Source organism: Pseudorca crassidens, chromosome 15, assembly GCF_039906515.1.
Source record: "Pseudorca crassidens isolate mPseCra1 chromosome 15, mPseCra1.hap1, whole genome shotgun sequence".
NCBI classification, from domain to species: Eukaryota; Metazoa; Chordata; class Mammalia; order Artiodactyla; family Delphinidae; genus Pseudorca; species Pseudorca crassidens.
The window spans coordinates 67,783,514-67,797,484 of record NC_090310.1 but is presented as its reverse complement, the minus strand read 5'-3'; the positions used below and the strand labels follow the sequence as shown (position 1 = coordinate 67,797,484).

Below are 13,971 nucleotides of genomic sequence, written 5' to 3'. Positions count from 1 at the left end.
AAATACTGTCCTTGGTTGGGAGCTGTTTACTCTCCTGCATGGGGAGAACCCCTCGTCCAGGGCCTCCATCCGATCCAATCAGAAGCTGCTTTCACCTCTGCAGCCTCAGGCTCCTCAGACCATGCTCTGCACGCTGGAGTGCTGATGCGTCGGCAAAAGGGGCAGGGGACCAAGAGGAAAGAGAGGGGCTGGGGGAGGGTGAAGCCCAGGATTTACAGATGCAGATGCCCAGTTGCAGCTCCACCCTGACTTGCTGCGTGGCTTCGTGTAAGTTGCTGCACTTCTCTGGGCTTCGGTTCCCACATGTGTCATTGCTTAAAGGCTTATTTTTGAGGATTAAATGAACTCACGCGGGTGAAGAGCCTGTTTCAGTGTTCGGGACACAATAGGGCCTCAACGCCCACTCACTGCTGAGTTTTAGGGACACACAAGCACATTCACCCAGGTGGGGCCCCTGCCCAGCCCTGGCTGATGACCCACCCAATAACAATTACAATAGCTAACACTTTTGAGCACTGACTATGTGCGAAGTGCCTGGAGATGCTGTGCCTCAGTTTCCTCATCTCTATAATGGGGATAATAATAACCACCACCTCACAAGGCTGTTGTAAGGATTAAATGCGTTAACATTTATGAAGTGACTGCCTGACACCAAGTATGTGCTTATAAAGATGTTTCCTTTTTATTTATTCATTTAGCTGTAATTGAAGTGAAATTCACATACCATGAAATTAACCATTTTAAAGTGTGCAAGTCAGTGGCGTTTGGTGCAGTCACAATGCTGTGCGACCACCACCTCTATCTAGTCCCCAAACATTTTCATCTCCCCGAAAGGAAACTCTTTACCCACGAAGCAGTCACTCCCCCTTCCCCCAGCCTCTGGCAACCACCAATCTGCATTCTGTCTCTATAGATTTGCCTGTTCTGGGTATTTCACATACATGGAATAATAGAATATGTGGTCTTTGGGGACTGGCTTTTTTCACTTAACATAATGTTTTCGAGGTTCATCCACATTGTAGCGTATATCAGATTTCACTGCATTGTGTAGAGGTGTTTCTTTAATAAAATATCTTACTGAATCCCCAATACGACCTGGGAAGTAGCCACTATCACCCTCGTCTTCTTACAGATGAGGAAACTGAGGCACAGAGAAGGTGGGGACTTGCCCAGGTCCCCTGCCAGGCAGCCCCAACACAGCCAGGTGGGCAGTGCTGGCACCTAAGGCCGCGGGCAGAGTGCCTCCCAAGGCCACCAGCGCACATTGAAGGAGACAGCGGTGGAATTACAAATCTAGGGAGATTTAAGGAGAGTGAAACTATTCTGGCACTTGCAGGATTGCGGGAGTTGAGCAGGTTTCCCCAGTGGAATTCCTGCCGCCTCTTCCCACACATCTGGGCCACAGGGGATGAAAGGGTTTGGGAGGGAGAAAGGCAAGTGTGGGAATGTGCAGGGAGGCGGGGACAGGGTGGGGCAGCCAGGGACGGGAGAATGCAAGTAGGCATCCTGATGTCTGTGCAGGTGCCATTTCTTTTCATCCTCACCTGTACATCCTGCAAAGCCGGTGGGGTAAGCCCATTGCACCGATGGCCAGTGAGGCTCCGAGAGGTTGAGTGGGGGCCAGAACTTGAGCCCAACAGTGTCTGACCTCAAAGCCCAGGCGTGTACCCATCCCTAATGCCTGTCACAGGCAGAGAGGGGGCAAATGGAGGAAGCATAGGGAGATTGCATCAGCCATCGTATGAGTGGTTACCCCAGAACCCCAGAAAGGAGCATCCCCAGATCCACTGAGAAGAGGAGAGAAAAGCAAGCAATGTCTGGAGGCACTAAGTGTGGAGCCAGGGAGGCCAGGGCCGTGCAGCACAGAGCAGAAGGGGAGAGGCAGAGACAAGGGCATCTGAAAGCCAGGTGCAGAGACCAAGCGGAGAGGTGAAACCGAGGCAGCCCCCAGGGATGCTTCCCCCAGAGCAGAGCTTCTCAGGGTGCCCAGCAGGCGGGGCAGAGAGCAGAGCGGCCATGCTGCCCCTCCTCCACACCCTCCCCACCAGGGCCTGGCCTGGGTTACACCTGGCCCCGCTTGGGACCTCGTTCCTGCCCCCGTCCCAGCCCCTCCTACTCCTGTCCAACTGTGTTTGAGAAATCCAAGAATGCAGCTGTAAACATGCGGGCTCTGGAGTCAAGCTGACCTGGCTTTGAACCCCGACTGCACTTCCTCGAGGCAGGCAAATCTCTGAGCTCCAGCTTCCTCATCTGTAGAATGGGCACTGTGGGCACTCAACAGGGCCATACACACCACGCAGTATTACCATGACGGCAATGACCAGGCTGCTATTCCTCTCTCAGGGGGTCTTGGTCCACCTCCTGCCTCCCCAAGGCTCCCACCTCCCTCTTCCTCACCTAGAAGACTAGCCTGACCTGGCCTTTTAAACACAAGGACTATTCTAGAACCAAACAAGCCCTAGTTGAAGGGGTTCTGCCCTACCCCAGGGCCTTTGAACTTACTGTTCCCTCTGCCTGGAAGGGGACTTGACAGAAAGCAGCAGAGCTGGGATGGGGCTTGGGGCACCCAGCACCTAGCTGGAGTTCAGTGACCACTGCTAGGGGTCTCTGGGGGGCATAAGGAGACCAGCTGGTGAGTCTCAGGGCCCCTGTCCTCCCAGGCCCTCCTGTCAGCTGTCAGCCAGCCTGCCCTCCCCCTCCCTCTCCTCTGCCTGCCCGAGACTATTAGTGTGGCTTTGTTTTGAGCATTATTTCCACTACCATGTGCTCTGGCTGCCGGGCCTCCATTAGGGACCCTTTCCTGGGGCCGCTGACAGGCAGCCAACAGCTCCCCAGCGAGCCAGCCGTAATTGCTGCCGCCTTGAAGGTCGGAAACGATTTTTTTAAAACCTCACAAAGCAAAACAGACACCCTGCCGTCTGCTCTCGCCTTCCCCGCCCTCAGCCGGGAACCAAGCCCGAGGTTTCCAAGAAAGGGGGGTTCAGTTAAGACCCCCCCAACCCCAGAGACACCCTTAACATGCCAGGCTGGGGGAAAACAAAGTTTGGGCTCTGCTCCCTTGCTTTGAACTAGGTGGGGGGCCCCAGACACCTCTCTAAGCCCCAGTTTCCTCCTGGTCAAGATGGGCGTGTTGATGGGTGCCTGGGGTGCCTGCTGGGGTGACCATGACGAGCTTCTGACAGGAGGTCACGGGCCTCTCTGAGGACGTACATGAAGCAGAGAACCAGAATGCAGGATCTGAGGAGGGAGGAACTTGGGTGTTCAAGAAAGGAAGTGAGTGTGCCTTCACACACACACACACACACACACACACACACACACACACGCACACACACACACACACACACACACGGGCTGCCATCTCCTTTCGAGCCCACATTCCCATCATTCCCTGGACACCTGGACCAGCCCCATCATCCTATGAGCCCAGAAACTCAGCCCCCCGCCCCCGGCAAACAGCCTCTCCTCCTCCACTAGCCCCTCCAGCCTCCAAGTCCTGCTTGAGCCCCCATTTCAACTCACAGGGCCATCCCCACCCAAACTCCAGCCACGCCCTGTGCCTTCCCCACTCAGAAACCCTCCAGGGCTGCCCCTGCCCCGGAAATCAAAACCAAGCTTCCCAGCCTGTTCTCAGTACCTCCAGCTGCAGCCTGCTTTTCCGGATATGCACACACGACTCTCCAAATGAAGCCCCTCCCAGACGCAGGCAGTCAGGCAAGGCTCCCTACTGACCACCAGTCTCCTCTCAGCCCTGATGGTCCCCGGATACAGGCAGAAAAGGAGTCCGCCTCCCCCAGGAAGTCGTCCCTGACTGCACCAGGACACAGCAACCACTCTCGCTGGAAACCTCCAGAGACCTCCCTCCAATGGCTCACCTGCCCTGTTTCCTGGGCTCCCACCTCTGGCTGACTGTCCTCCATTAGCTCTCCCAGTACTCACCCCCTGAAGATACTCACCAAGGACTTGCCAGGAAAGTGAATGAAGCTTCTTCCAGGTCACGAGAGAGCACTGTGTGGGGGAGTGGGGGGCAGGACTCCAGAGCCTGGCTCTGCTGCACACCGGCCCTGTGTCCTAGGGCCAGCCCTGGCTCCTGTCTGGACCTCAGTTACCTCCCCAGTGAAATGAAGGCTTCCCTGGAGGACCACAGGTGGGCTCTGGGGGCCTCAACAAACCCTCTGATGCTGGACAAAACCATGTGGCATTTTTCTGAGGAAACAATCCAGTTTTCATCAACATTCCAGCTCTCAGGAGGATCACGACCTCCAAAAAAATTAGGAACCACTGGTCTAGACAATGTCCAGCGTCCCTCGTAGCTTCCCCACGCGGTCATTCACTCGTTTATTCGCTTCATTCATTCAACCAACATTTCTTGGGTGCCTGCTCCGTGTGGGTGTCATCGTCAAGCACAGAACCTGTGTATGTGTAATCCTGAGATGTCCCCTGAAGAGAGGAGCGCACGTGTGTGTGTGTGTGTGTGTGTGTGTGTGTGTGTGCGCGCGCGCGCGCGTGTCTACAGAGAGAGAGGGAAAGGGAGGACCAAGGTGGGAGAGATGAGAAGAGGGAGGGAGAGGGATAGAGCAGACACAGGGAAAGGGACAAAGAAAGATGGAGAGACTGAACAACAGAGATAGAGATCGAAAGAGAGAGAAACCCACGGAGAGAGAGCTGGAGGAAGAGGGGAAGGCGAGCATGTGCCACCGATGGGCAATGCCAGCCCCCCAATTGATGGCTCTGAGCGAGGCCCCCCTCCCGGCTCCGGCTCTCACCTTCCAGATGCTCCCAGAGCCTCCACGCCTCGCATCCCAAGGACACCAGCTTGGAGGGGGAGGCTGGTACAGACGCAAAGGCAGAGGGCACCCGCCTGGCCCCTTAGGCCAGCCCGCTAAAGGACCTCCCAGGCCCCTTCCCTCACTGCCACAGCTCCTCCAACTGCACGTGAGCAAATACCCTACCCGAACATTCACTCTAGACTCGGGCTCAGACAAAAACAGCAGCCCCCAGTAGAACACTCGGGCAGGCGCGCCCACACCCCCGCTGCTCCCCACTGACAATGCTGGACTTGGATCCAGGAGCTTGGACTCTCAGCCCTGGGCTCTTTCATCCAGACCCAGGCCTTCTCAGCATTCTGGCATCACGGACCCTGAGAGAATCTGACGCATCCAGGGCGCCGCTGCGGAACAAAGCACCTGCCCACAAGCCCATGCGGTTTGGCAGCCGGGAAAGGACAGATGAGCGGGTGAAGAGCCACAGGCTGGGCTCAGGCCTGGCTCTGCCATCCAGCATCTGTGTGTCCTCAGGCAAATCGCATCACCCCCCAAGCCTCAGTGTCCTCATCTGTAAAATGGGAGTGCCCTCCTCCCAGGCCGGGCGAGGATTAGACGAGAGGAGGAGGGGGAAGTGAGGCACAGAGAAAATCCCCCATGAGTGCTGGCTGGTGTTTCGGTTCATAGCCCGAAAGGCCACTGAGAGCTAAGCACCATGTGCTGGACGGAATCCCACGCCATCGTTGGCTCCATCCTCACCTGTTGAATAGCGCTTGGGAGAATACAGATGGAGGTATTCTAGATGCTTAGAGCTTAGGAGAACTCGGCACTGTTCAGGTGGGGAAACTGAGAGGGGCAGGGACGTGCCAAGCCACCCAGAAGGTGGAGGCAGTGGGAGGGTGGATAAAAACCCAGGTCCCATTCCCCGCCCCAATTCTGGCACTTTAACTGGGGGCTGAAATGACAAAGGAGTCGCTATCCCCACCCCTCAACATGGGGAGCAGCGAAGGCCCCACTCCCACCACGTCCGTTCCCTGTGTGGGACCAGGCATCCCCGGAGTCTGGAGCTCCACCCACCTAAGCCCTTGTCCCAGCCCCACCACTAAACTGCTGGGTAAAACATCCTTATTAACCGCCCACTGTGTTCTGCCTTCTCTGCCCACTTCACCAGTCTTTGCTCCTTTGGGAAAGAAGGCAGGAATCCCCCCGTGACATCCCCAACTAATGACTGGTCCAGCTTACATACCTTCTGTGATGGGGAGCTCACCACTGGGTACCTTAACTGCTCCAGGAGTGAGCGCCCTTCTCCAGGCTAACATCATCCCTGCTTCTTAACTCATCACAATTTATACTTATATGTATCTTATAAGTTTAGTTGTCTGAGCAAGAGCCTTAACTGTCTTCTTCACTGATATGTCCCCAGTGGCTAAAAGAGCCTGGTCCATGGCAGGTTCTCAACTGATATTCGTTGAAGGAATGAAGGAAGGAAGGAATGATCAAGCTTCCAATAAATGGCAGCAGCCCCTGTGAGGCCAGCAGTTCCCAGTATGAGGAGTACGGAGTATGAGATGGGAGGAGCTGGCCTGCAGGCCAGCAGCCCCAAGTCCAGTCATCCCCGCACACAGATGGGCCTGGGTACCACCTGTACTAGTATGTCGTTTGTGTTTTTCTATAAACTAACCCACTATGTGTTGTTTTTTTTTCGTGGTACGCGGACCTCTCACTGCTGTGGCCTCTCCCGTTGCGGAGCACAGGCTCCGGACGTGCAGGCTCAGCGGCCATGGCTCACGGGTCCAGCCGCTCCGCGGCATGTGGATTCTTCCCGGACCGGGGCACGAACCCGTGTCCCCTGCATCGGCAGGCGGACTCCCAACCACTGCGCCACCAGGGAAGCCCCGGGGGCTTCTTAAAGAAGGGTTTCAACTGGGTATGGTGGAGCCGAGTCCTCTGCTGGCTTCGAGAAAGAGGAGGGGACACAGCAGTGGGCAGGGGGACCCGGAGGAGGAGCAGCCCCTCTGCCCCCCCCATCCCCACTTCCCTTCTCCACAGCAGCAGGTACCAGAGGGATCCCGGGGTCACCAGCTGGGAAAGGAGCGGATTTATTCCCCCAGTGAGACCACTGCCCCTTTTTCTGTTGGAAGAATCTCACTGGGGTCTGGGAGAAGAAGATACATCCTGGGACCCCATTACCCTCAAGGCTGCAGCATCTCATATGCACCCCAAGGGACTGGGCCTGAGTCCACCCACTGCAAGGTGAAATCAGCCTTATCCACCCCAGATGTCCTTGTTGTGGTCAATAAGGATGAGGAAGGGTTCCAGTTTTGTGATTTTTCTACTAATAACATGGATTTCTAATGAAATTAAAATTATGTGAATGTTTAAAACAATATTGACTTGGAATGAGCAAAAGTTGAAGAAATTCAGACCTTAGACCTCTGCCTTATCCTCCCTGCCACCCATTCAGTCATTCCCTGCCACCTCCCTAGGCTGGGCATTGTGGAGGGTACCAGGACACAAGGGAATCTGACCTGTACCCCCAGTCATTACAATGGGAGTGGTGAGAGTGGCCGGATGCTGGCCATTGTACAGCCAGCTGGCCCCAAATCCCCTTCGGGGCCGAGAGACTCTTCCCACGACCCCCTCAACAGCCGGTTCAGTCCCTGAAGTCCAAGGTCATGGCCGAGCACCAGGAGGTGGGGTTGCTTCATGTCCCCTTTCCCCTCTTTCTGACACCTGCCCCTCACGTGGGTGCCAACATCACTGTTCACACCACGTACTTCCTCTCCTTACGCATATGATTTTCTCAACCTCCAGCAGAAGCTGGAAAGTCACTGAGGCAGGGTCCTGGTCTGGGGGTTGCCATGTCTGCTGCTGCATGGCTGGGGCATGGAATGTGGAGGTCACCATGCTCACTCCTTCCACCACAGGAAGTCTCGTGACCTTGGGCCTCTCCCTCGTCCTCTCTGGGACACAACAGCACTGTGAGCGTGGGCCCTGGAGCCACATTCCGGGCTCCGCTCTGGGCTCCAACACTTGCTAGGTGCGTGACCTTGGGCAAGCCTTTAACCTCACCACGTCTCAGTTTCCTCATGAAAACATCGGGCCAGGGAAAGTCCCCTCCCCTTAGGGTTCTTACGAGGATCAAATGAGACAATGCCATTTACGGCCCTGGCATGACAATAAACGTTTGCTTGCGTATAATTTTCACTCTCTTTGTATCGAGTTGGGTCAGGTGATCCCAAAAGCCAAGCACTAACCTCCCATGCAATTTGGGCACACGCTCTCTTGCCCGTGGCCTTGGTCTTCCCCTCTGTTAGATGGGTAGAAGGAGATGGTCCCAGAGGTCCTGCTGGCTTGGCCTGAGCCTTAGTGATTCATTCCAAGCGCTCTATCTTCTGCCTCGGTGGCTGGTGGGTGGGAAGGGACCACTCTCCTGGCACCCCCGATCCTGCCCACTTGTTTGTCAACAGGAGACTTTCCCCAACACCCCTGCTGTCAGGGTGGCAGCGAGCCAAATTCCCCGTCCTGCCGGCTGCCTGTGGCTCCCCTTGCTTGGGGAAAAGGCTGAGGGAGCCGCTGATAGGCAAAGTGTCAAAAGCAATTGGTGTGAAGGACTTGGGGAAAACCGCTTGCGAGGGTCAATTCCCTCCCGGAGGCCGGGAAACCCTCAGCCCAAGGCGGAGTGTTTACGGGCGTAATTGATAGAATAATCACCAACACCGGCGACAACGGCGAACACATTTTTAACATCATAACCTTCAGAAGACAGCACTCAGTTTTCTCCATCTCCCAGCCACCAAACTAGCCAGCTTACTGATGGGGAGATAACCTATAGTTCGTTGAGGAATGCGAGAAAGCCAGAGTCATTTTTTAGTGCACAGGCTGTTTGCCAAATGGCCCGGCGGCCCCCACCCCCTCCCCCAGCGCCCCGCTGCTCCCTCCTGGCAACAGAGAAAACCTCAGGATAGTGAATCACTCAATGGACAAAGCGCCAGGCCAAACCAGGATCTTTGTCTGCTGCAGGGTGTATTAATAATTGAAGGTGCTGGCTTAGGGTGTGTGTGTGTGTGTCTGTGTGTGTGTCTGTGTGTGTGTGTGTGTGTGTCTGTGTGTGTGTGTGTGTGTGTCTGTGTGTCTGTGTGTCAGGGCAGGGGCGGGAGGATGCATGTTTGCTGCAGTGTAAGGCTTCCTGGGGCTCCTCTGAGGGTCCACATACCTGCCCCAGCCTGGACTTCTTCCTCCCTTGCAAAACCAGACCAATCCAGCAGCCCCTGGCACCAGACAATTTCCCATCCCTACATGTCTCATCAGGTTTGAGTGAATACTTAAGGCAGTGGCTCCCAGACTCCAGGCTGCTTGGTAATCATCTCGGGAGCTTATTAAAATGCAAATTCCAGGGTCCCATCAACAATCATTTTGGCCAATGGGTCTGGGGAGGACCCCAGGATCTGCATTTTAACAAACTCCCTGAGTGATTGCAATGCAAGAGGTGCACAGAGATCTTCATAAAGATCCTGCCTTCCGGGGACTTCCCTGGCAGTCCAGTGGTTAAGACTCGGAGCTTCCACCACAGGGGAGCATGGGTTTGATCCCTGGTCTGGGGAAAGCAAGACCCCACATGCCATGCAATGTGGCCAGAAAAAAAGAAGACAAGATCCTGCCTGCCGTGGACAAGATCTAGAGAGTCCTAGAGAAGGCGGCTAATCCAGCTTCCTGCTTCTAACTTGCATGTGGCCTCAGCAAGATCCCATCGCCTTTCTGAGCTACTGGCTCCTCCTGGTGGAACCCACTGCCTTACCAGTTCTCTGGGGAAGTGGAAGGGAGTCCCTTGGGCAGAGCCGGGCAGAGGAAGGAGACCCATCACACAACTGGCCAAGCCTGCCTCAAGGCTGTCCCGGAGGAGGCAGGCCCAGAGCAGAACTGCCAGACACACCTTCAGTGTAGGCACAGCTCCCCAGCTCTCTGTGCAGACTCAGTGACCTTGGGCAAGTCACTGGCCCTCTCTAACCTGTTTCCTCATATGTCCAGCACCAGCCTTGCACGAATAATGTCAGCCTTAGTGAGTTAACACTGGCAAGGGGTTTGGTAGCACCCAGCACACAGTAGGCAGTTCATAAATGTCAGCTCCCTTTCCTCCCACCCGCTGTGCTCATGGCGATGAGCTAACCCTGTCTGATGAGGAAAAATCAAAGTAGCTGCCATTAATTGAATACCTACTGGGCACAGACACTGACCATCACCACCCCCGCCTCCCACTTCCCTGAGGGCTCCCTAAGAGGCAGGTACCACTCACTCCCCATTCACTCCTCATGCCTTTAAAAAGCCCTCTGCGAAGCGGACTGAGTGGAGGTAGCAGGGAGAGGGGAAGTGAGATAGATGTCCTTGCGGACCCATCTGACCCCGGGCTTTCCCTGTGACAAGCCCCGGGGCGAGCAGGCGGAAGGCGTTAGCCTGGCGGCTGGGCTGGGACGGGACCGAGCTGGAGAGGTGAGCAGCTACCAGGCGGCTGGGGTCAATGGACTCCTCCCCGGGACCCCCGCTGCCAGCCTCCTACCCCTACCCGAGACGCAGAGACACCTGCCTGACCCAGCCACGTTTCCTGAATCAGCTGAGGACACGCGGAGCCCAGGAATAATGAAATGATCAGGCTCCAATCTGCTAAACAGCAATTTCTGGGCTTTTTCGGCACACGTAGCTTTTATTAAATTGGTATTCTCCTCCTGAACGCAAACGGCTATTAGACATGACCCACTTCTCCGCCGTGTCTCACTATCATTAATAACAGTTTCTTTTTGTGATTAAGTGAGTGGCTCCAAACCCTTCCCGTGGTTTCGGGCGTTTGGCAAAGGGGCAGCACGGGGGCTCCTCGGCATCTACTACTTGGTGACTTTGAACCTGGCAGTGTTGGGAGATGGCAGTCTGGCCCCTGCAGAGCAGCCTGGCCTCCTCGCTTCTTGGGGGACAGAACGAGCCCTAGAGGGGTGACTCGCTGGCCCAGAACTGCATGGCGGGTCACTAAGAGAAGCCAGGTTCCCCCGCAGCCAGTGCTGTGTCCTTGACATCCAACCCCTCCTCTGGGCCTCCGCTGGCCCTCCCCAGGGTTCAGCAGGGACGTTACAGCTAGTGGGGCAGAGCTGTGCCCTAAGCACGCCTGGCACCAGGGGGCAGGCAGAGACTGCCACACAAAGGGCAAACCCTGCTTTCCTATGGGGGGGTCACCTTGGGGCCTCAGGAATGACAGAGTGGCACCCAGATCCTAGGGGTCTGGTGATCCAGGGACAGGATGATGGTAAACCTCAGAGCCCCAGTCCTTGTATGTCTCGGGACCGCAAACTCAGGAAAGCCCTTCCTTGGAAAACCCTCCTAGTGTAAGTTCCAACTGTGCCAAGGAACTGAGCGAACTGAGCGGAGGCAGACGGGGAGCGGAAGGAGGAATTCCCAGTCTCCCGTGAATGGGAGGGAATCTGACAGGGAGATGAATGTCCTGGAAAAAGCAGTGTCTTTGCCCAACAGACCCTGGGGCCAGTCTCAGCTCAACCACTCACTCACTGTGTGACCTTGGGCGAGTCCCTTTACCTCTCTGAGCCTTGATTTTTCCATCTGTAAACTAAGGATCAAAATAAGCCTTCCCCTATTTACCACCACTGCAGCCAGGTCAGTAGAAATTAGATGAAGGATAAGAAGGGTACGTAAATGGTACACAGAGCGGTTTCTATTTAACATGGTAAGGAGGAAGGGTGCAGGGAGTCATGGTTCCCAAAAGCAGAGTCCCTGAGAAGGGCTTTGGAAGCGCCCCCTACTTTCCAAAGCAATTCCACTCATGCATCATGCCCCAGCAGCCTTCTCTGATTACCTACTACCATGGCCCTCACTCTTTTCCATCAGAATAAATCACCCAGTTCTCTGCCATTTGTGCAAACCTCTCCCCAGCCCTGGGCATACAGTGCCCAACATTGGTGCTGCAGCCTTTCCTACCAGATTGGAAACCTTTGCAGGGAAGAGATGGATGGACAAAGCGTCTCCATTTTCATCTATGCCCTGGTCCCCATACCGGAAGGAGCCTGGCTCATGGGGGCAAGGGGCGCCCCCAGAGCTGCCAGCTTCAGACAATCCAACTCTACTGCCAACTTGGGCTCCTCCGGGGCTAGAAGGAGCTTCTGACACTCAGGCAACCAGTGCTGGGAATGTTCTCTTGCTCCCTGGCTCTCACAGTGGCTGAGTTGAGATTTCCCACTTTTCAGTCCTCTAGGGTCAAAGATGAGGACGGGTGGGTACCCTATTGAGGGATGGCAGGGGCTTCCTGTCCCCCCGCCTCCCCAGAGGCAGACAAAAGCTCCTGGCTTCCCTCTTCCCCTTCCATGCCTCTGGCTGGAAGCAACAATGCCAACTATTCCAATGTCTTCGAGGGGCTCCCACCAAGCCTTCGTCCCCAAGATGCCACCCACCTGACAGGGGTGGCTGCAGCCCAGGCTACCAGTTCTCAAGTGGTGGGGTCTTCTGTCCCCCAGGACCTTTCCCAGTGGGGGAGGTGTGGAGAGGGAAGGGACAAGGACAGCTGTGGGGTTAAACCCACAAAGGGGAAAGGCAGATGGACGGAGAGCGGTGGGTGAGCAGAGTGTGTTCACAAAGTGTTTGTATATGCCAGTGTGTCTGCAGGCAGGCGGGCAGGCAGGAGTTGTGCGCTTGGGTGCCAGCTGGCAGGGTCTGAGTGCTCCAGCCCTAGTGCCTGCTGTGTGTGTAGTGAGCATATGAGTGAGAAGGGGGATCTGAGATGGTGTCTGGAGATGTGTGAGGGAAGGAGTTGTGAGTGTGAGAAAGCAGTGAGTGTGGCTGTGTGTCCATGGCTGTGAATATGTGTGTGGTCATGGAGGTGTGTGTATCGCAGGGAGTTGGGGGGGGGGTGGGGGGGTTGGAGAGAGCCCTCCGCGAGAGGGGCATAGGGGGTGCCCCCTCCTCCGCAGGGGTGGCCAGGGAGCCAGGGCCGGTCCATAGACCCGGCAGGAGGCGCCCCGGGACTCCCGCCACCGGCAGCACGGGTTCGAGCCCGGGGACGGCCAAGTTGGAGACGCGCGGCCCAGGGTGGGGTTTGGCGTGGAAGTCCGCGAGGGCGGCGACCCAACTCACCGTGGCCGGAGATGTGGTTGTCCCAGGGCGCGTGGCCGGCGGGCCGCGTGGCGCCGCCGAGTTGCAGGAAAAGTGCCAGGTAGTGGAGGGCGCCCAGCGCCACGCCGAGCAGGGCCCCCATGGTGCGCGCTCGGGCCGGGGGCGCCGCCGCCTCACATCGGGGCTCAGGAGACCGCAGACACCACGCCCGCCGTCCCCTGCCCGGTGCGGCCTGGTTGCCCTGCTGCGGCTGCTGCCCCTCGCCCGCTGAACCCGGTCTGGCCCCGGCTCCAGTCCTCGCCCGGCTCCGGCCCAGCCCCGGCTGCGGTTAGCAAGCGCACGCCCTGCCGGCCGTCTCCGACTGCGGGACTCTTCCCTTCCGCGGAAGGCCACTCCGCTCGGTGCCGCTGCCGCCGCACCCCCTCCCTCCCACTCCCTCCCGCCCGCCCAGAGGAGGCGGCGGCGGAGGGATCTGTCGCTTGATTTATCATCAAAGTTTTGCCCAGGCTGGGATTTTTAAAGCGGTACCCGCAACTTCCCCGGCTGGAGAGAGCAGGCGGGGGCGAGATGGGGTGGAGGAAGCCACCCCAGGGACCCGGTTCCTGCAAAGCATAACACCGCTGGCTTCAGAAACAGAAATGCTCTCCATCGGGAAAAGGGGAAAAACCAGTCGACCAGCCGCCAGGCCCAGCGCGCTCAGCAGGGTCTCCTCAACTTTGCTAGCAGGGCGGTGCCAGGGTCAGGGAGGCACGTGGGGGTGGGGTGGAGGTGAGGTTGAGGTAGGATGGGAACCTGGGCTGAGGCACAGGAGACCTGGTTAGACCTGGTTAGACCTGCCTGCCTTTGGCTCCCAGTGTGATCGTGTCCGGGTGTCTACCCCTGTCTGAGCTTCAAGGTCTTCAACTGAGAAGTGGGAATAATAGCTGCCTTCAGGGATCCTGGTGAGGATTTACAAAATCATGTGTGTAAAGCGCTAAGCATAATGCCGCCTTCGTGGTAGGAGCTCAATAGTTATTACTGTTGTTGTTCCCCTCTCTGGGACTCAGTTTTCGCGTCTGTAATAGTGGGCGTAAGGCAGGCTAGTTGCTGGGTCTTCTTCTAGCTT

General features: G+C 56.7%; 1 protein-coding gene across 1 annotated transcript in view; it reads right to left on the bottom strand.

Moving 5' to 3' along the window:
* The window catches only part of VSTM2L (V-set and transmembrane domain containing 2 like), a 36,214-nt gene extending 22,951 nt beyond the window's left edge, over positions 1-13,263 (bottom strand). The window contains exon 1 of the mRNA XM_067708100.1: positions 12,888-13,263. Within this exon, the coding sequence (XP_067564201.1) occupies positions 12,888-13,008 (121 nt within the window). The 5' untranslated portion in view covers positions 13,009-13,263. The remainder of the gene's footprint in view (positions 1-12,887) is intronic.
* Between the last annotated feature and the right edge of the window lie 708 nt (positions 13,264-13,971).